This window comes from Prionailurus bengalensis, chromosome B2 (assembly GCF_016509475.1).
Source record: "Prionailurus bengalensis isolate Pbe53 chromosome B2, Fcat_Pben_1.1_paternal_pri, whole genome shotgun sequence".
NCBI classification, from domain to species: domain Eukaryota; kingdom Metazoa; phylum Chordata; class Mammalia; order Carnivora; family Felidae; genus Prionailurus; species Prionailurus bengalensis.
This window is the reverse complement of record NC_057349.1, coordinates 113,505,211-113,526,668: the sequence shown is the minus strand read 5'-3', so window position 1 is coordinate 113,526,668 and position 21,458 is coordinate 113,505,211. Positions and strand designations below refer to the sequence as shown.

Below are 21,458 nucleotides of genomic sequence, written 5' to 3'. Positions count from 1 at the left end.
CGCTGACAACATGGAGCCTGGAACCTGGTTGGAATTCTACCCCCCCCACCCCCATCTCTCTTCCTCCCTCCCTCCCCTCCCTCCCACGTGCTTGCTCTCTCTTTCTCTCTCAAAATAAAATAAACTTAAACAAAAAGTGGGGGGAGGCACTTAGGATAATGAAGAAAGAAACAAACAGATAATTATATGTTCGATGTGGGATATATGGAGACACTGGTGGAGTGGGGAAGAGAGACTCACTAGCAGATTAATTCAACAACAAACACAGAAAATCATTCCAAGTTGGAAATCTCTTGACTTTGATACTATTTCTTCCTAATCACATGTGGAGACATTCTTCAAGTTAGTTTATGGTATAATAGTTGGCCGACAGATCCTAATACAGATAGGAGAGCAGTCAAGGGCATGAACTTTGGAGTTAGACTGCTTAAGTTTGATTCTCATGAAATTTATACACTGTATAACCTTAGCTAAGTCACATAACCTCTCCCTGTGCCATAATCTCCTCAGGAAGATTTTTTCTTTCTAATTCAACAACGTTAGCTATTGCATCAACACTGCTTCCCAAGTTTCTGATGAGGAAAGACAGCTACAGGGAGAAACTCCAACCACAAATATAATTTGTTCCTACATAATCTGAATTACAATGAATTTAGCCAGACAAACCTAAATGCTAGTATCCCCTAGGCATGAATAAGACCCAGCAAAACATGGGATGAAGCAGGAAAATGTCTTCACAGAGCCATATGAGGTAAATTTGGAATTTTAAGTCTTCTACACACAGTTAATTATACAGACGGACATCTAATCAAGTGTGTACAGAAAACCCAGATTGCAGCCTCAGCAGCCAGGCTCTAGCCCATTGGTAATTAGTCACTTTTCTTACTTTCACACTTACTTATAGACCTCTACAAACCAAACCAAAGATAAGACACATTACCCATTTTTTTCCATGTAAATATATGGTTATCAATTTTAAATGATGAACACATTTTTTTGTCTTGTCACTCAAGTCTTTTTTCCACCCAAGAGTTCTCCTACTTAAATAAACTATATATAGCTGCAAAACACTTCCACAGTGCATGGTATTGCAGTGGACAATATGCTTCTCCACCTAGTGGCTTACGTGGGGAAAAAGTTCACAAAATTGTATCAGCATTATCTTTGAAGTGGTGAAAGTGTTACATACAGGGCTATTACACAAATATGTGGTTGTCTCTTAGCCACTGTCTTATGATAATTATGATTATTGTCCAAATGTACTAATCTTTTAGCAAAAATATTACTATGACCTTGACTAATATAGACAAGTAACATCTATGCACTATTTTAACAGTTAAATAAAAATACCTGTTCCAACAAACGGATCAAAGACAATATCATTTTCTTTCACTTTTCCATGGTTGGCCATGATAAATGATAAACCAGCATCCATGCTTGTATTTCCAATAAAGTGTCTCTTTTTAACACTGTATGACTCAATAAGCTCTCTCTGTCCATCTGCAATCTAGATCAGAGATTCTTCAAATTAGTGTAACTGCATAACAGAGTTAAGATCATTATTCACAATAAAACCACAGGATCTGAATGATAAGAACTTCTTTCCACTTACCATTGCTCTAAACTTGTTCCTTTAAAAACTGTGACTGAAGTGATTATGGACAATTACCTTGTATTTTTTAATGGTTGCAAATGGCTTTGACTTTTCAAACTAAATTTGCATTGAATTTGAATGCAATAATTCCAGGGGTTGGTGGTGAATAAACTTTAGCCACCTCTTTTTTTTCTGCTAAATAACAATATTCTGTAACATAAGGCTCAGCTTCCATTACCCACTTACAGCCTTAGGGGAAGTGGGCAGAACTGCTCTGCTGTAATCTCATTTCTTTTCAGTAGGCAAGCTCAAATTCGAGAGTTCCACAAAGGAGATCCCTCAGCTATCACAGCACTCTGCCTTCTCTCTGCTTAAAAAGCAATTCAGATTTTCAGACAAGTCTTACATTATTTTTTCCCCCATATACCACCTCCTACCTAGACCCTGTATCTAACAAGCCTCTTGCACTTCACAGGAATCTCTGAAAAAACAAACAGAACACATAACCACATATTTCCCACCAATTTTAATTCACACAGTAGTTCTGAGCCTTCAAAGGTCTAACATTAAGCTTTTAAGAAACGATCTGAAATAGGTAACAAGAACACCTGCTTACCCATCTACCAAAATAAATATTATGTGGATTCTCAGGGATGCAGTTTGGGTCCAAGCCATAATCCTCCAATATAGAGAATATATGCTGTGGCTTCTTTAAATTCACTTTTCCTTCAAATGGCAGAAATTCAAGTGCCTAAAAAATAAAAGTAATTCTCATGTCTCATTAGAATAGTAAAGGAAAAATAGTGCTTACAGAATAATACCTATCTTGTAAGTTTGGTATCAGCATTAAGACAAAACATGAAAATGACCTAGCACACAGTGTACTACAAAACAAGCACTTAGCAGAGCTGAGTACTATCACCTATCAACAGCAGCCAGACTACATTTGATTTTGATTTTAGCTAAATTCACTTACATCTATTCGTTTGACTTTTTCTTCTTGTGACAATGTTTTATTAAATGTGTGAATCTTTATTTTATATGTAGAATCTGAATGTAGGAATGGAACCTAAAATAAAAGCAGATAAATTCTTTTAAGTTTAGTAGTTCTACAGTATATGTAAATATACCTATATAAAACCGCATTTCACTACGTACCATCTTCTCCACAGGGTAGTTTTTAAGAGAACTATACAGCTCCTCCGGAGATTTTCCATGACCCCATAGTTCAAATATGGACCTAGGAAATAAATGATTAGTACTAAATTCAGTAAAGAAATCAGCTCGTGCAGTAATATATAACAATTACTTCCCTAGTTCGTTATGCTTGCTCCACTAATACAATACAGTAATGCTATCACCTTTATTTTCTAAGCTAGAAATAATGTGTCCTAAAAATCAACATAGCTTTAGTTCAAATTACACAGAGAAGTTTCACTTTACACAGAAGGAGGGAAATTTAACATGAGTCAAGATTTTTCCAGGTTTTCATCATTGTGTTCTTATACTAGAATACAAATCATGCAGTAACATCATTTATTTTAGTGAAAAAAGGTGCAGTAAATCCAATTTTCCCAAAGTCTTCTCCATAAGACATAGAGAAAAAAGACCAGCTAAAATGTTACTATTAATAATACTTAGCTAATACTAACATTTAGTAACTAGTAGTTACTCTCCTAATGATTACAAAAAGCAAATTACTATAAAAAAAAAAAAATCCAGGGCACCTCGGTGGCTGTCTGACTTCATCTCAGGTCATGATCTCACAGTTTGTGGGTTCAAGCCCTGCATCAAGCTCTGTGCTGACAGCTCAGAGACTGGAGCCTACTTTGGATTCTGTGTCTCCCTCTCTCTGTGCCCCTCCCCCTCTTATGCTCTGTGTCTGTCTATCAAAAATTAATACATGTTCAAAAAAAATTTTTTTTAATCCTAAAGCTTCCACCAATTTCCAGGAACATTTAGACAATTACAAGCAAATTTCATACAAACATTCTTGCAAGCAAGAATTCATTGTAATGGAACTGCATTCTACATGGTAGCACAGTTTTGTGCATCTAAATTCAAACTACTTTGTAACTGTAATTAATGCTGCCATTAGGATTGAGAATATTATCCTTTGAAAACGAACTCTTCCTTTCCTTTCCACACAAGAGATGATAGTCAGGATTCTGCTAACAAATAAAATATCAAAACATATTTTATGGCAGTCCTCACTTTTTGTCATTTCAACTTGAATCAGCTCACCCAACTAAAAGCCATCTAGATTTTGTATACTTTGGTTATAATTAAATGTGGCATTTATCCTCTAAAATAACAGCATTTACATCTTATACCGTATTCCTGTTTATACAGAAGTTTAAAAACATTATCCCAAAACAATTATTTATGCATTCCACCACTAAGATTCCCCCACCCTGCTTCAGCAGAGAACTCCCTGTTCTACCACCACCATCCAGTGGCAAATTCATGTAACTGCAAGCTACAGTGAGCTCCCCACAACTAACCCCTTCTATTCTCTGCCACTAGAGCAAAAAAGGACAGAGTAGTGTAAGTATGGTGTACAACCTGCAGGAAAACATTATAAGTTTCTCTTACTTGGCACACACTGTCCGTTTCATTAAGTTTCTGGCAATATCTTCAGAGGGAATGCTAAGAATCCAAAAAGGAGACTGAAAAAAAATAACAATATATACAACTTACTTGTAACTGGTTTTATGGCCTCATATGCTTCTATTCAAGAAGTCAATAAGGATAGATTCCTATCTGCAACGTCTATGTAAGAATACCTGATCTGACTCTAACCAAAATAAAAATTGCTCCAATAGTAAAAAAGTGAATTATTTTAACAGGTTATTTATTAGGATACTAAACTACAGCATCAGAACATTTTTATAAATGACTATAAATGCAAAGATCAGCAAATACACAGTTAAGATTAATTCTGTATGTGTTCTCTTATGTATTTTGACCAAAATAATTAATGCAAAGGATGCATATTTTACCCCAAAGTATAATCTCGGAATTTTTTTATTATCATTCCTTATAATGCAGCTATTTTATTTTTAACTTCTAAGTAATGTATTTCTTGAATGATCCCTCTCTTTTAGGTAGTTGTGGCCATCTGAGTGGGTAGATGAGGAACTCTGAAATAACTATGATGGAAAATCATAGGGTACATTATTAAATTATCATTATTTATTATTTTACCTAAGGAAAACAGTTCCAGGTGCCCCAGGAGGGTTTACCAATCCCCTGTCTCAACCCTCAAGATTAAGGCACTTTTTATCTCCACCCAAATAACACCTTACCAGAACACACAAACACAAAGCAGCCTCCTGACCTCAGTTCAACACTTTCACCCAATTATATCCACAATCTCCCTCTTTTCCGCCTCCCTCAATACACGAAAGTCAATCAGGAGTAAAGTCCAACCGTAGCCGACTTTCAACTAAGTTCTCTCATTTTTTGGAAGAAATCCTCCCTTCCATACCCTGTCTTTCTTCTTCCAATATTTATACTAGTCTACAGAAAAATTTCAATGGAAATATTATATAACCCTGTTAGTGATGAAGGCTACGTAGCAATACGTGCCTATTAATAATATTAATCATATGTTAATAATTAATATTAATAATATCAAGTGAAAAAGAGACTGCAGAAGTTCATAGTATTGGAACTGAAGGGGAAAAAGCATATGAAAAGAGACTGGAAGGCCCTCAAATTATAAGTCATGTGAAAGAATTGTCAATGACTTTTTTCTATTTTCCAAACTTCTCTAATACACTGATACACTATCAAATACAAAATACAAATCTCATCAATTCACATTGTCATAAATGCACAATTTTAAATTTTTAAATAATTCTCAATATGAGTCTGAAATTCCACTAAATTCTAAATTCTAATCATACCTCATCAATGGAAAACAGTCCTTTTTTTCATTTAAGGGACAAATACCCATTATGGTACAGATGCTGAGCTAAAAAAACTAGTAAACTAAATGAATATTGAAAATAAACTTGAATGACTTTGCAAAACCACAACTTTTTTCCCCAAAAATATACTTTTTATTCAATTTCCCCTAGAAACAGATACAAGCAACTATACAAATATAAATTTAAGATTTGCAGTTTTTCTCTTCAAATACAAGGTTCTACTTATAAATATGTTGCACATGGTCTAATGAAAAATATAAATTCAACTTACCTTTCCATAAGTTTCCTGATTACTGGTGAACTGACCTCCAAAAAGTGAAAGCAAAGACTTTATTTCCTACATTGAAAATATTATAGAAAGAACACATTTTAACACAAGGAACTCAAAGCCTATTAACAGATATAGGTATAATTAGATCTTTTTAAAGAGTGGGTTGGTGATCTACCCGAAGCATTTAAGTTTCAACACCAGACAAATTACAACTCTAAGCTCTGAAAAAATTTTACAGCCACACCATGGTAAATAATTTCTGAGAAATTTTAGACAAGAGGATTGCTAAAAGACTTGGTCAGAAAATGCCCTGATTTTAGAAAATATTAGATGACAAAAACTATAGATTAGCAAATCTGACAACTGATCAATAAAATGAATTAGTAAACAAATGAGTTGAGGATTTTCAGACAAGAAGTAAGTGATTAACCAAGAAGCATCACTGTGGATTCATTAAACAGAAGTTAATAGCAAGTGAACTTCCTCTTCTCTCTGGATAAAGTTATAGAACTAGAAAGAGAACACAGTAGCTACTTTAAAAACATCGGGAATGCAAAGCTGAAATCTGTTCAGATAGTATGTATATTCCATGAAGCAATCACTTTGTGTTGTTAAATACAAGAGGACTATACACATTTTACAATTTGTACTGCTAACAAATTTACTCTCCTCAAATAACATAAAGCAGGTAGAATCCCATTGGTCTCTGTAGGTCTTATGGAGGTAACCTAATTAGAGATGTGTCCCCTCTGCTGGGTGCCTACAGTCCCCTTTCATCCCAACTACAAGGAGCCTTGATCACCAAGCTCATCATGAGCCACAGCCACCATGAGACAGTATACCTAGACCACCTACATCCTCTACTTCAAGACCAAAAAGCATGGAAGGTTTGAGCAACTCATGCCTTTTCTGTTTTTCCTTTTGTCTATGAAATAAATCTTTTTTTTTTTTAATTCCTGGTAGTAGAAGGAGCTAAATTCAATTGATTTATATGGAGAGACTAAGAACTAGCATAGTCTATCAGTAAATCACTGAAAGTAACCCAAAAGTCATTTTGCAACATGGGTGATACACATTTAAATAGGAGGTATCACTGGACTTGGGAGTCAGATGGGACCACAATTTTATTTTCACCTCTTCCAAATAGGGACCATGTGGTTTTATACAAGACACTTCAGTCCTCCAACTCTTAGTTTTCTCACCTGTAAAATGGGAATCATAGCTACCTCACAAAATAAGGAGGTCTGGGCAACAGGCACACAGAAATGAGGGTGTTAGTAAAGGAATCAAGATGATGATGACCACAACACTGAAGTCCAGTACCTCAAGAAATCAAGCAAGACTGACAGTTATAATTCTTAAAAGAAAAAAAAATGAAGTTCTAGATTGAGTTACTTTGGTCTAGAATGATTACTGTTCATTCTATATTAAATCATATTGTGAGGTCAGCTTTACATTTTTTTTAACGTTTATTTTTGAGAGAGCGAGCGAGAAAGAGGGAGACACACAATCCGAAGCAGGCTCTAGCCTCAGAGCTGTCAGCACAGAGCCCGACGTGGGGCTCAAACTCAGACTGCAAAATCATGACTGAAGCTGAAATCAGACGCTCAACTGAATGAGCCACCCAAGCACCCCAAGATCAGCTTTACATTTAAAACATCAAAATTTGCTGCTCCTGAGATATCTTGTTAAAAATTAGTAACAGGCTGGGGTGCCTGGGTGGCTCAGTCAGTTAAGTGTTGTGAGATCATGCCCTGACTGGGGACTCTCTGTGCAGAGCCTGTTTAAGATTCTTTCCCTCTTTTTTCCTCTGCCCTCCCCTGCTTGTGTGTGCACTCTCTCAAAAAAGAAAAATAAATAAAAATTAAAATTAAAATTAAAAAAATTAAAAATAAATAAAAATAAAATAATAAAATAAAATATAAAAGTAACAGGCCAAAAACCCACAAAGGTTTTAAAAAACACTTAAAATTCCTACTTTGGAAAAAAAAAAAAAGTGAAGGATTATTGAAGTTTAGGGCATAGCATTAGCTCTACTACCTAAAACTTAAGCAATGACTTAAAAACGAGATATGATGACCCAAGTTTCAAATTTATGAGCAAAACCTGTATTAAACTACTCAATCCACTTGGAAAAAGCAAAACACAAAATCTTTACTCTTCTTATGGCAAACTGACTTTTCTAGTTGGGAATTTTTCCCCATTAGGAACAAAAGAATTTATATCGGATATAAAAATACACCCTGATCTGGGGCATGCCTGATGCATTAATTCATACTAGATTTTCAGTTCTTTTAGCCACTCACTTTTTCATACACTTAGTTTGTTTCAGAGCCAGCAGTAAAACCCAGATGTCTACTTTTAGTACAATAAGGCAGGCGCCAACTAAAATTGGCCCTGATTAACTCTACAAAGGTAAAACCGGACCACACGTACATTCCTAATCTCTCATTTTAAATCATAAAGGCAGCTACTCATTGCAGCTTTCCTTCTTAGCAGTTCTCATACAGAAGACTGACTCAAAAGTGTTGACAGCCCTTCTGATTCCCTTCCCCAAAAGGATCCTTTCACTCAATTCAATACTTACTGAAAAACTAACATGTGCAAGGCACTAAGCTATGTAAAGATAAACACACATTTTATCCTCAGAGAGCTTACAGTCTAGTAGAACAAAACATTCAACCTAGTAACTGAAATGTGAGGTGTAAAACAGTGAGTGCTTAAAAAGGTATTATATCAGAGTTCAAGAGAGAAAAGATTACTTCAGTTTTAGAAGTTTTCACGGAAACTGACTTAAGCCCGTAATACAGGGAGAATCGGTATAAATGAAAGAGGACTTCCACTTCCACTGATGGCAAACTAGGTAATTCAGATTAAGCCTTCTGAGAAGAACTAGAGAAACCTGGCATCTGAAGGCATAGAGACGTTATAAGAATTACCAAACCAAACTTCAGGAGAAGCCAAAAATCCCAAGGTGCAGCCACTTGCTTCCTGGGGCATTTATCAATTCCAAAAGCAGCTGTGGGGGTGTAAAGTGTTTTTGACAGCTTAATGGAGCTAGAGAAACAGAAGAATATTGGGCCATCCATGGAGAAGGAAGATGGCTTGATAAACCCCTCAGTCTGGATTGAGATCCCCAAAAGCTACATACCAGAGGAGCATGTGTGAATCAGAACAGAAACAAAACTTAACACCAGAAAATGAGTTCAAGTCACTCTAGATCATTAATGTTGCTATCTTTAAGAGGATTTACATCATCCCAGTCTTCATGTTATTTCTTCAAATAACTTTACAAAGACATCTAGCATATATTTAAAAATAAGCCAGCACCCATATGAAAAAGAACCAAGAGAAACAATACACAAAGGTAGCATACCCACAGGACTCCTTTTATCATATTTAACTATGCTTTCTATATTGAAGGGGATAAAAGACATAATTAAGAATTTTATTAAAGGATAAAAACCCATTAAGGAAATTGCGAATTTGAAAAAGAAACAAGTAAAAAAATAAACCTAAAATAGACTAAATACGTGGGTCAATCTCAATGAATACTGACTATGTAAAATCAATAATAGATCGAACATTGAAATAGGAAAGGGCCACCAGACAAAAGGCAGCACAGACCAAAGAACAAAACTGAGGGCACCATTCAGGGAATGATAGGGATTCACTTCAGGTCTCACTGTGGTGGGGAGCAGAAGTGGGAAGGAGGGGACATGGGGAGGTGGGGGGAGACAGAGAAAAGAACCACGCAATGGTAGGCTAATGCCAGACTAAGAAGTTTCAGCCTTGGGACAATGAAAATGTAAAACAGAACTGAGCTTTTTGGGAGACTAAATTGGCATTAGGGTAAGACAATGACTAAGAATAATTTAAGAGAAAGAAAAGAGGTAAAATGTGCAAGTACTGGGGATGCTGTTAAGACTGCAGCCTAGCCACCCATTCTCACTGCACTGCCTGCCTATGGAGCACGTACCCTCCTTGGCCTCTATTTCCACTTCAGTATCCTCTAAGTGATATCCTCTCTCTGATACTCCAGAATTCTCTAAAACACCAATGATTACTGGTCACTTACTGGTTTTAAAAAGAAAAAAAAATTGTCATTTCCTGCCTTAAAAAAGAATCAATGGCTCCCCATTAAATCTAAAATAAGATCCAAATCCCTTGTAATAGTTTCAAAACACTCCAAAACTGGATCCTACCCATCTCTCCAGCCTCACTGCCCATTACTTCATCCCCACTCCCACACACCCACCACCAGCATAATCAACTCCCTCCATGCCTTTACACCTGCTTTTGTGTCTTACTGAAGTGGGCTTTCTAATCCTCTTTACCAACAAAACAACACTTTATCAATTAATATCTATTAAAATATTACTTCCTCCATGAAGCTCTATGCCCTGCACCCCTATCTTGCCAATGCACAAGCCCAGCAAAACATTAATCCTGAATATGCCACAGTCTCCTTCATAATTCCTAAGGCCAGTGAATTGAGCACAACTGAAGAAAATCAGAGACTCTCAGGCACAATTATAAACACATGATCTTCACCCTCAGCTGGATTTTCAGCATTTGCTCTAACAACTGTGTTCACAATTTTTTAACCGATCAGCTCCCTATTTTGCTCTCCATGACTATTTTAAATTTTTTTTTCAATGTTTATTTATTTTTGGGACAGAGAGAGACAGAGCATGAACGGGGGAGGGGCAGAGAGAGAGGGAGACACAGAATCGGAAGCAGGCTCCAGGCTCCGAGCCATCAGCCCAGAGCCTGACGCGGGGCTCGAACTCACGCACCGCGAGATCGTGACCTGGCTGAAGTCGGACGCCCAACCGACTGCGCCACCCAGGCGCCCCTCCATGACTATTTTAAATTAAACTATTTTTCTCAACTTCTCCACTCAACTGCTTGGTCCCTAATCTCTCAAGAAATAACCCTGACTCATTCATTACCTAGAAAGCAGACCTTCTGGCAGCCACCCCACATCCAAACTAACTCTCCTTTGTAAGCTGTCTCCTTCTAGTGAAAGGCCAACACCCCCCACTGTGTCCTTATAGCCATTCTCCCCTTCTCTTCAGCCTACAAACTTTGCTTGACCCTAGGCCTCCCTCAACCTGTTAACCAATCTCTTTCCCTTCTTACGCTCTAGACTGCTCTGGAGCAGTCTATCTCTCCTTTTTTCTCAGCGACCATTAAACCAAGCAATCTAGCTTACCCTCCTAAAATTCTACACAACAGCTTTAGCAAAATTCCTAAAAATTTACCCTCCTGATTTCTGTGCCCTCACAGTCTTCCTATTCTGATACTTGCCTATCCTCTTCATGACCTCCTTTTCTCACTTCCCCTCCATATCAGTGCTTCCAAGCACCTCCATTTGGCCCATCACTCTTTCAACACTGTGCTTTCTCTAAATAATTTCACTTTCCCTCCTAGTATCCATTTACTACCAGTATTCATATGCAGAAGCCTCCCAAACATTTATTACCACTATATTGTACTCTGTGCCTACTCATATATTCACTGCCCAGTCATCTCCACTTATTACACAAACACACCAAATTTGGCATAACCAATATTTAAATCTTTTATCTGCCTGTGCTCTACATTTTAAATGGAGAAGCTTTTATAGGCACCCCAGAAGCCATTCTTAATTGGCCCCTGTTCCCCCCTCTCCCCATATTCAATCATCAAGTCCTGATGATTTCATCACCTAAATATTTTCTCGGTCTATCCCATCCTCTTACCCCCTGCCAGTTCAGGCCTCCTTGATCTATTAATAAAAATATGCCAACAGACTCATAACTGGTCTCTGATTCTAGACTCAAATTCCTCTTAAATCTGTCCTCATTATTGCCGCCAAAGTGATTTTTAAGGAAAAATCTATTGTCACTTCCTAGCTTAAAATTTTCAGTAAATTTCCCTTACAAGCTAAATACATTTTCTCTTCCGTTCCAGGGTTTTCAAGGCTTTGCATTTTCTGGCCCCTATTTGCCTCTCCTGCTCTCTTCTTGCCACTCTCAGCTACATATTTCATAATCCAGTAATAATAAATTGTAATCCTAATTTACTTACTTCTCTGCTTGGCCTGACTAACTCATTCATACTTTAGTTACTTTCAAGTGTCAAATGGAAGCGATCTTAAAGACCAACATCTTCCACTCCACAGGTGGATTAGATTCCCCTTCTATGCTCTCATACTTCCCTAAGCATCTATCAGTGCACTTACAAATGCTATTTCATAATATGTTTTCACATCTGTTCAGCCCTTAGCCTAAACAGTAAGCTCCTTGAAGACAGAAATAGTCTTTTTCATCTTTATATCCCCAGCGTCCAGCACGTGCAATTACAAGTACTCGGAAAATGTTTCTTGAATGAATAAAACATTTTTTCCAACTTCTCCATTATCTAACTCCTACCACCTACTACCACCATCAGCAATTCCACCCTGCCACACGGGCTCTGACCTACATATTTGCCACTTAAAACACCGCCCTGAGCATTTCTATCGGCTGTCTCTATTCTCTGCTAGACGAAGAGCTCCCGAAGCAAGAGGACCGGTCATATTCACCTAACTCCAATACCTGGCGCATGGGTAGAAGAATGAATGAAAATATTTGGCAAGGCTGAGAGAGTGCGTCTTGGACTTCTTTCTCACACATCCTCCTCCAAGCTCAGATTCTTCCTAGGGACCGAGGGACTAGGGACCCGTGATATCCTCGACAAGCACACACCCCCAGGTCCCTGCTTGCTCAGGCTGGGACGATCGCCGCCGCCCGCACACCAACCCCCACCGTGCCGTCCTCTCCCGTCCTTAAGTTGTGGAGGTCGCTGCGGGCTCACCGGCAGGCGGAACTCCAGGTGCTCTTGAGCCATGAGCAGCAGATACCTATTCAGGGAGCACGACAGCGCCATTGCAGCCGTCCAAGGTGCGCCTGCGCGGCTCGCGCAGTTTCCCACCTTTACTCCTCCCCCTTCTCATAAAGCCTTTTCCGCTGAGGCGGAGCCTGAAGGACCGGAGGCGGAAGCTGGGAGAGGTGGGCGCTGTCGCGGGGTTCCCGCACTGGTACTTTGAGCTTGGCAGCTGCTGGAGGAGCAATGACCGCTTGCGAGGTGCTTTCTGGTTGAGTGCCGGAGTACGAGTAGCTGGTGTGATGGGCCGTGTTGTGTTCAGGAGCAGGTTGTGATAACACAAGTAGTTTCCATTGATCCTCCCACCAGGAGCGAACTTTCAACCTTCTCTACAATTCCAATCCTCGTTCTTCGAAACTGGACTGGAATTTCACCTTATTACCTCAGACCTCTCTAACCACTCCAAGATTGGACGACCTGGACCACTCATCTAACGTGCAGTATACTTTTTGTATTTTTTCAATAACTTCTAAAGGATACATAGCATCTGCGCCAACTACAATAAGCTCTTTTTTTTTTAACATTTTTTTAATGTTTTTATTTATTTTTGAGACAGAGAGAGAGGGAGACAGAGCATGAGCAGGGGAGGGGGACAGAGAGACAGGGAGACACAGAATCCGAAGCAGGCTCCAGGCTCTAAGCTGTCAGCACAGAACCCGACATGGGGCTCGAACTCACAGACCGTGAGATCATGACCTGAGCCGAAGTCGGACACTCAACCGACTGAGCCACCCGGGCGCCCCAATAAGCTCTTGACCTAGACCATCTTTTATGGTTCATTCTGTACCTCCCCAGAAAACACAATGTCATCCTCAGAGGAAGTACTCAATAAGTAGGAAGTTGTGATGTTAGACTCACAGGCTCAATCCACAGCCAACTCTATATTAAAACGATGGAAATGCTTCTAACTATCCACACTGGCACAAATTTCATAGTAGCACATAAAATAAGTAGTAGCGTATTCACAAATTTTTTTAATTTGCATAGTCCATGTATATGTGTATTGCTTTTGAGAGTACTGAATCCTTTACCTTATTGAGAGCAATTTCTTTTGCCTCCCACCATAACGTTGTGCATAATACAAGAGTACTGCATATCCCGAGCACCATGTGCTGGGAATATACTAGATACTTAGTAGCAGTGATTAAGAATTTAGGCTGTGGTGTCAGTCTTAGGTTCAAATCTCAACTTGACTATTTACAATCTATATGCTCTTAAGCAAATTTCTTAGCCTCCTTTGACAGCAGTTTTATCTAAATTGGAGTACTACTGCCTCTGTCAAGGGATTATTAGGATTAAGTGGAATAATGTACATAAAGTGTTTAATGTTAATACCTGGTATATTGTACAAACCAATAAATGGAATTTAAGGAGATTTTTCTCCTCTTAAAGTGTGAAAATTTTCTCTTAACAAACAATCTCTTTGCTAGGAAAATGTCTTGATAAGTCCACTTAAGTGATAAAGTGAGTCTCTGAGGAACACAGATGTCTCTTGGCTCCAAGGCCTCAGAAAAGGGATAAAAGTGTTCTGAGACATGAGAAGAGAGGTCAAGGTAGGACAGAGAACCAATGAAACATCAGGGGAATGACATGCAGTGCTTGATATGTCCCATCACCAAAACTTGTCAGAATCACCAAACATTAAATTTTGATGGGGCAACTTTTTAGGGGATATTATGCCTGGATTACGATGATGCTGTGTAGAGACAGCAAATGAGAATACACAGTCTAGGAGAACCCAGACAAATTCAAGTTTCACTGGTTCTTCACATGAATTTCCTTAGCTTCCTTTAAGCTAAATCCCCACTAATTCTCCATTCCATAAATGAGCAGACCATGTACATCATGAATCTCAAACTGTTGGGTACATGGTCTGGGAAAGTAGAAATTAACCCTGCACAGGCCAGGCCATTAGCGGTAGTGTGGAACTACTCATTAAACAGCCTTTGAGGAAGTCACACAGCTGTTCCATGTTTTTGAGCTTAGAGTCCTTAAGAAGCAGCAAGAGAGTACGGACTTTGAAAGTTGGTGTTTAAACATCTGGAGATTTGCTTTTTTTTTTTTTTTTTAATTTGTACTGGAAGGGGCAAGAGACTTCATAGTCTGTCTTCTGGGAACTGCTCTAAAGCTCTGTCCATGCTTCATCTACCAGGGCAGACTTCTTAGAAACTTGGCTGCTTCTGTGAGATTACTATTGTGCAAGCATTGGAGTATCTGGTAATAGGCTGATGATGATTGGAAAACCATGGTTATTCCTGAATATTTGGGACCAGAAATTGGAGAGAAGGATCTTGAGTTCTGGTTATAACATGTTGCTATACTGCTGAGACTAGTAGGGCAGAGTCAGTGAGGAAAGGAAATGAGTAAAGAGTTCATAGGTCCCAGCAGCAGAAGTTATATGTAATGTTAAAACTGTCCATACATCTGTCTCAGGCTGAGCATCTAACACTTGAAAAGGGATTGGGTATCACAGAGAACCGTGGAGATTTGTGTACCAATGAGGGGTAGCAAATTTCTTTACAATATGTATTAAGACTAGAAGATTTTTGCAATGAGGAAAAAACAGTTTGAACAGTTTGGAGAATAAAGTTTTATTGGAAGAAGTTATGTAACAACTATGGAAACTTCACTATAGTGAAGTGAAACTTCCTGACAGAGTTTCAGTTTCATGAAATGCCAGAGGGTCTCCAGTAACTTCAATCTTAATGAAGATAATCCAGGAAGAGGGTAAGAGAGAACTAACACTGGGTTCTCTTAGGAAATAAAACAAGTAGGGACGAGGCACCAATTTAAACTTATGCAGCTGCAGTTGATTTAAGTATGACTCAAGATCTCCAGAAGTGGAAAAAAGTAGAGCTTGTCATCTGGTCAAAAAACTCCCCAGAACAAACCTGAAATGCTGATTGTAAATTAGGCCTACTAATTTGCTACCTGTGAATTGTTGGTTCTGTGCACAGAAAAAAATGTGAAGGAAAATGGGCTGGAGATTCAGCCTTCTGTCCAGGTCATCCTTAAACTCTTAATGCTGCCACAATTCAAATAATCAAAAGCCATGCACTTCCAGACATATGATTGAGCTAGGCTAGAGAACAACTTTTCCCATATCTTAGCAACTGGCTGCAATAGAAACAGGTTTCCATAAGGAGCCTAACCTAGGGCCTACCAAAATTAGGGATGCCTTCCTTCCTTGGGCCAGTCCTTAATTTGGTTCTTTTGTTTGCAGTGAGGTTGAGCTTGTAAGATACCAAAAAACGTTTTACTCTACTTGTATTCCACTCCAAATACAAGGCAAGGCAAGACCTGGATATTATCCACACTGCACCAGGCTTCAACTTTGTAGCTTAGGTAGCTTTGCACATTTTTGAGTGGGACGCCATTTAAATACTTCTCTTGGGCAGAATTTTATGAACCAGAGGTAATGTAAATTCACAGTGCATTTGCCAGGTTTGAGCCAAGCCTTTTGTCCTTCCTCCTTCCCTGCTTCCCACTTTCCTTCTCCCCTTCCTTCCTTCATTCCTAAAATATAAGAAGCAAACATGATTTCTAAACAAAGAAAGGCTTTTGGCAAGTCATATGCAAATATTAACATTCCTTCCTGAGAATCTACTGTAACAGGGCACTAGAAGGAGTTTTACTCAGTCCTACAGGACATGGGATCTTAAAGTTGGCTGCGTGTTGGAATTACCTGAGGAATTTTCAAAAATACGGGGCCTGGACTCTATCCCTAGGGATTCAAATTGAACTTGGGGTGTGGCATGAACATATTTTTAAAAACTCCTCAGTTAATTTGATGGCAACCACCAGCAACTTCATTACTTGAGAACCACTTAGAAATGCAAAGTCCTGCCTACCCTCAAATTTGCTGAATCAGAAACTCGGGGGAAGGATCCAGCATTCTGTTTCAAACAGTCCCACCAGGTGGTCTGATGCACACTGAAGTTTGAGAATCTTTGCCTGGGAAAGAAGAGTATGAATAGATAGGCTTTGAGTCCCAGTACTGCGTACGCCTGCTTGGGGAGAGAACTTATGTGATAAATTGGCAAAATGCTGCAAATATTTTTCTGAGAAGGTGTAACAAGAAGAAAGTATTCCTCTCTTAGCAACTTGATTGAGAATCTCAAGAGAATCTCCTTAGCTGAGAAAATATCTAGAATAGCCTACTTAGGTGATTTCCTGTGGGCAATGAATGTTGGCTAGAACAAAGGCTTCAGAGAGAATTTTAAAAATTCTAATGTAAAGAGAAGAGAAATATGTTCTAGGGGCGCCTGGGTGGCTAAATTGGTTAAGTATCCGACTTCAGCTCAGGTCATGATTTTTCAGTCTGTGAGCTCGAGCCCCACATCGGGCTCTGTGCTGACAGCTCAGAGCCTGGAGTCTGCTTTGAATTCTGTGTCTTCCTCTCTCTCTTCCCTCCCCTGTTCTCTCTCTCTGTCTCTCTCAAAAATAAACATTAAAAAAAGAGAAATATGTTCTAAAGGCAAGGGGAGAAGTAGAGGAAAAGTCAGCAAGATGGCAGGAACTAGATGACCCTTTACCATTGCCTTGCCAAATTTGGTTACTAAGTGCTTGAAATGCTTGGGGTGGGTTAATTCTTCAGAAACTCAAAGAGGTTTTACACCTAAATTATAGTGGTTGTGTATACTGCCATTAAGAACATAAGACCAGGGATATCCAGCTGACATCTAGGTTATACTCTTGATTTTTAGATTGAAAGTAGTTGAAATGAAAGTTATCATAGTACTCAATTAGATTTTGATTTGTTGTGGTAACATTTTAAGGGACTCAGAGATTAAAATAAAACATTTATTGACCAGTAATATAAATCAGTCATTGAGCTAAGGCAATGGGGGCATAAGATAAAAAATTAGATTCCCCAGCTCAAAAAAAGCTCAAAATCCAGTGGCAAGAGATATCCTATTATTCCCCAGTTAGACTGTGTAAGGTTCATGCTAAGAAAAAATATCATGGATTAGAGCTGAAGAACCAATACTGTGGTTGTGGATTGGAGTATTAGGGAAGACTTCCAAGAGGCAATAACCCAGTTATGAAAAGTAAACAGATTTCCAAGGGTGTGCTCAATTTAGTTGGAATAGTAAAAATGGTTGGCATATGGGATACACGTGCAGGAGATGAAGCTGAAAATGCTGATGAATAATTCTGAGGGAACACAGTGAGGTTTTCATAAGCAGGAAAATTGCATAATCAGGTCATAAGGTAGAAAGAACTCTGATGGAGACTGTGCTAGAAAGGAAGCCAGTGGGGGCATGGAGCCCAGTCAAGTGATTCTAGAAATGTTCACAGCAAGAGAGGATGGATGAAAAGGCAGACAGACACTGGACACTGAGAGGAATGAGTTGATTTTTGTTTCAGGCCCCTCAAGGTAACATCATGTCTGAGGGCAAATTGTTTGGGACCAATGGGCTGAGAGAATATTCAGGCATACATGTTCTGTACACTGAATGGACAAATATGTTGAGAATACACTGGAGGGTGGACATGGACAAAAGCAGGGAGATAGCGCAGAGGCCAACTGTAATAATATCCAGACAATAGATGATGAGAACTTGGCCAAGATGACAAAAGTATGAATGGTGGGAAGTGGTCAAATTCTGAATATATTTGGAGAATACTGCTAAGGTTTGTGAATGGGTCGGATATGAAGTATGAAAAACAGGAGTCAAGGATAACTGCAAGATTTCTGGCCTGAGCAGCTGTAAGATTGCAGCTGCCATTAACAAAGATGGGAACGATGGAGAGGAATGGGCAGGGTAGAGGGAAATAAGCTTAAGGTGCCTGTTTTATATCAGTAAAAAATATAATACATTTACCTAAAAGAAAAATTGACTTAGGGATTGGTTTTGATTGTGGATTCATCCCTACCTATGTGATTTGAAATAATCATACAAGAATCTGATTCTTATTTTTTAAATTAATTAATGAATTTTTTATTTTTGAGAGCTAGGGTAGGGCAGAGACAGAGGGAGACAGAGGATCCGATGCAGGCTCTGTGCTGTCAGTGCAGAGCCCGATGCAGGGCCTGAACTTATGAACCATGAGATCACGACCTGAGCCAAAGTTGGACACTTAACCAACTGAGCCACCCAGGTGCCCCCAGGAATCTGATTCTTCTCAATTAAAGGTAGACTTTTCAATAAGGTTATTTAAACTGAATCAGAAATACAGGTTTTTTTTGTATTTTTATTGCTATAATAAAAGCTGATTCACAAGCAGATAATCAACAGGTAGCTTCATTTTAGTGAATTGGAGTAGTGGGCACTTAATGAAAGTATGGGTGTCAACTTTTGTAGATGGTCTTTTGATATCTAAATCTAGAAATGTATGAGCATAGCAATAATAAAGGCTGTGCTCTTGACCTCGGATTCTTAGAAGAGGTATGTCTACAACTCTGTCAGTGGATCTTTCATATATTAGGATCAATTTGTTATACATCTTTTATTTCAACCTCTGTTTTTAGTACTATTTTAAAAATTTCAGATGACTTGTTGGGACTTACCCCAAGTATCAAGGTTGGTGCAACATTCAAAAATCAACTAATGTAATCCATCACATCAACAAGCTAAAAAAAATCACATGATCGTATCAATAGAGAAAAGGCATTTGACAATGCCCAACACCTATTATGATAAAAACTTTCACTGAACTAGGACTAGAGAGGAACTTCCTCAACTTTGATAAAGAATTTCTTTAAAAAAAAAAAAACCTACAGCTAACATCATACTTAAAGTCATAAAATCAAAGTTTGCCCACTAAAATTAGGTACAAGGCAAGGATGTCCTCTCTTACCACTCCTTTTCAGCATCATAATGTAGGATTTAGCTAGTACAATAAGACAACAAAAGAAAATAAAAGGTATACAGATTGGGAAGACATAAAACTGTTTTTGTTCACAGATCAAATGATCATCTAGGTAGAAGATGCAAAACAGTAATAAAAAAAAAACTACTGAAACCAATAAGCAAATAAATAGTGAGGTTGCAGGATAAGTTAATACGCAAAAGTCAAGTGACAGTTGAAATTAAAAACACATTACCATTGACATTAGCACTCCCAAAAATGAAGTACTTAGGAATAAACCTAACAAAATATGTATAAGATCCTTCCTAACAAGGAAGACTACAAAACTCTGATGAAAAAAATCAAAGAACTCAATAAATGATAGCCCATGTTCATAGGTAGGCTCAATATTCCATATTGTTAGGATGTCCATTCTTTCCAAATTGATCCGTAAAATCAATTGGATTTGGAATGCAATCTCAATCAAAATCACAGCAAGTTATTTTGTGGATTCTGACAGAGTCTAAAGTTTATATGGAAAGGAAAAAGACCCAGAATAACCAACACAAGGTTGAAAGAGAAAAATGAGGTTGGAAAACTGACTCAACCCGACTTCAACACTTACTATGATGCTTCTAGTAATAAAGACCGTGGAATTGGTGAAAACAACCAGATCAATGGAACAGAACAGACTGCTTAGCAATAGACCCATATAAATATAATCAACTAATCTTTGACAAAGCAACGTAGGCAATAAAATGGAGTAAAGATCGTCTTTTCAACGTATGGTGCTGGAACAACTGCATATCCACATACAAAAAAAAAAAAATAAATCTAGACACATACCTTACAACCCTCACAAAAATTAACTCAAAATTGATCACAGGCCTAAATGTAAAATGCAAAACTATAAAACTCCTAAGATATAAGAGAAAACCTAGATGACCTCAGATATGGCAAGATACAACACCAAAGTCATGATCCATTAAAGAAATAACTGATAAGCTGGACTTCATTATAATTAAAAATTGCTCCATGAAAAGACAATGTCAAGAAAATGAGAAGACAAACCACTGGCTGGGAGAATATATTTACAAAAAGGCACACCCGATAAAAGACTTTTATCCGAAATATACAAAGGGTTCTTAAAATTCAACAATAAGAAAACAACTCAATTTAAAATCAGGCCAACCCAGGGGCACCTGGGTGGCTCAGTTGGTTAAGCGGCTGACTTCGGCTCAGGTCATGATCTCACAGTTCCTGAGTTCGAGCCCTGTGTCAGGCTCCGTGCTGACAGTTCAGAGCCTGGAGCCTGCTTCGGATTCTGTGTCTCCTTCTCTCTCTGCCCTTCCCCCACTTGCACTCTGTCCTCTCTCTCTCAAAAATAAATAATCATTAAAAAAAAATTAAAAACGGGCCAACCCAGACATCTCTACAAAGAAGATACACAGATGGCAAATGAGCATATGAAAACATGCTCCATATCATATGTCATCAGAGAAAAGGAAATTAAAACAATGAGATACCACTGCACACTTAGTAGAATGGCCAAATCCCAAACACTGACAATGTAAAATTCTGGCAAGGATGTGGAGCAAAAAGCTCATTCGTTGCTGGTGGGACATGCAAAATGGTATGGCCACTTTGGGAGACAGTTTGGCAGTTTTTTATAGAACTAAACATATGCTTATCATACAACCCAATAATCATGTTCCCTGGTATTTACCCAAAGGCACTGAAAACTCATGTCCACACAAAAACCTGCATACAGGTGTTTACAGCACCTTTATTCATAACTGGCAAAACTAGGAAGCAACCAAGATATCCTTCAGTAGGTGAATGGATAAACTGTAGTACATCCAGACACTGGAATACTATTCAGTGCTAAAAGGAGATGTGCTATCACACCATGAAAAGACGGGGAAGAACCTTAAATGCATATCACTAAGTG

General features: G+C 38.4%; 1 protein-coding gene across 2 annotated transcripts in view; it reads right to left on the bottom strand.

Annotated features, from left to right (window-relative positions):
* Positions 1-12,795, bottom strand: part of TRMT11 (tRNA methyltransferase 11 homolog) — a 58,959-nt gene extending 46,164 nt beyond the window's left edge. Inside the window, exons 1-7 of one of the 2 annotated variants that reach the window (XM_043592266.1) lie at positions 12,644-12,795; positions 5,801-5,866; positions 4,190-4,263; positions 2,753-2,834; positions 2,571-2,663; positions 2,211-2,345; positions 1,351-1,507 (exon numbers count right to left, since the gene is read on the bottom strand). In XM_043592266.1, the coding sequence (XP_043448201.1) occupies positions 1,351-1,507; positions 2,211-2,345; positions 2,571-2,663; positions 2,753-2,834; positions 4,190-4,263; positions 5,801-5,866; positions 12,644-12,715 (679 nt within the window). In that variant the 5' untranslated portion in view covers positions 12,716-12,795. Of the gene's footprint in view, positions 1-1,350; positions 1,508-2,210; positions 2,346-2,570; positions 2,664-2,752; positions 2,835-4,189; positions 4,264-5,800; positions 5,867-12,384 lie in introns of both variants that reach the window. The other variant, XM_043592265.1, reaches the window with a different exon arrangement.
* Between the last annotated feature and the right edge of the window lie 8,663 nt (positions 12,796-21,458).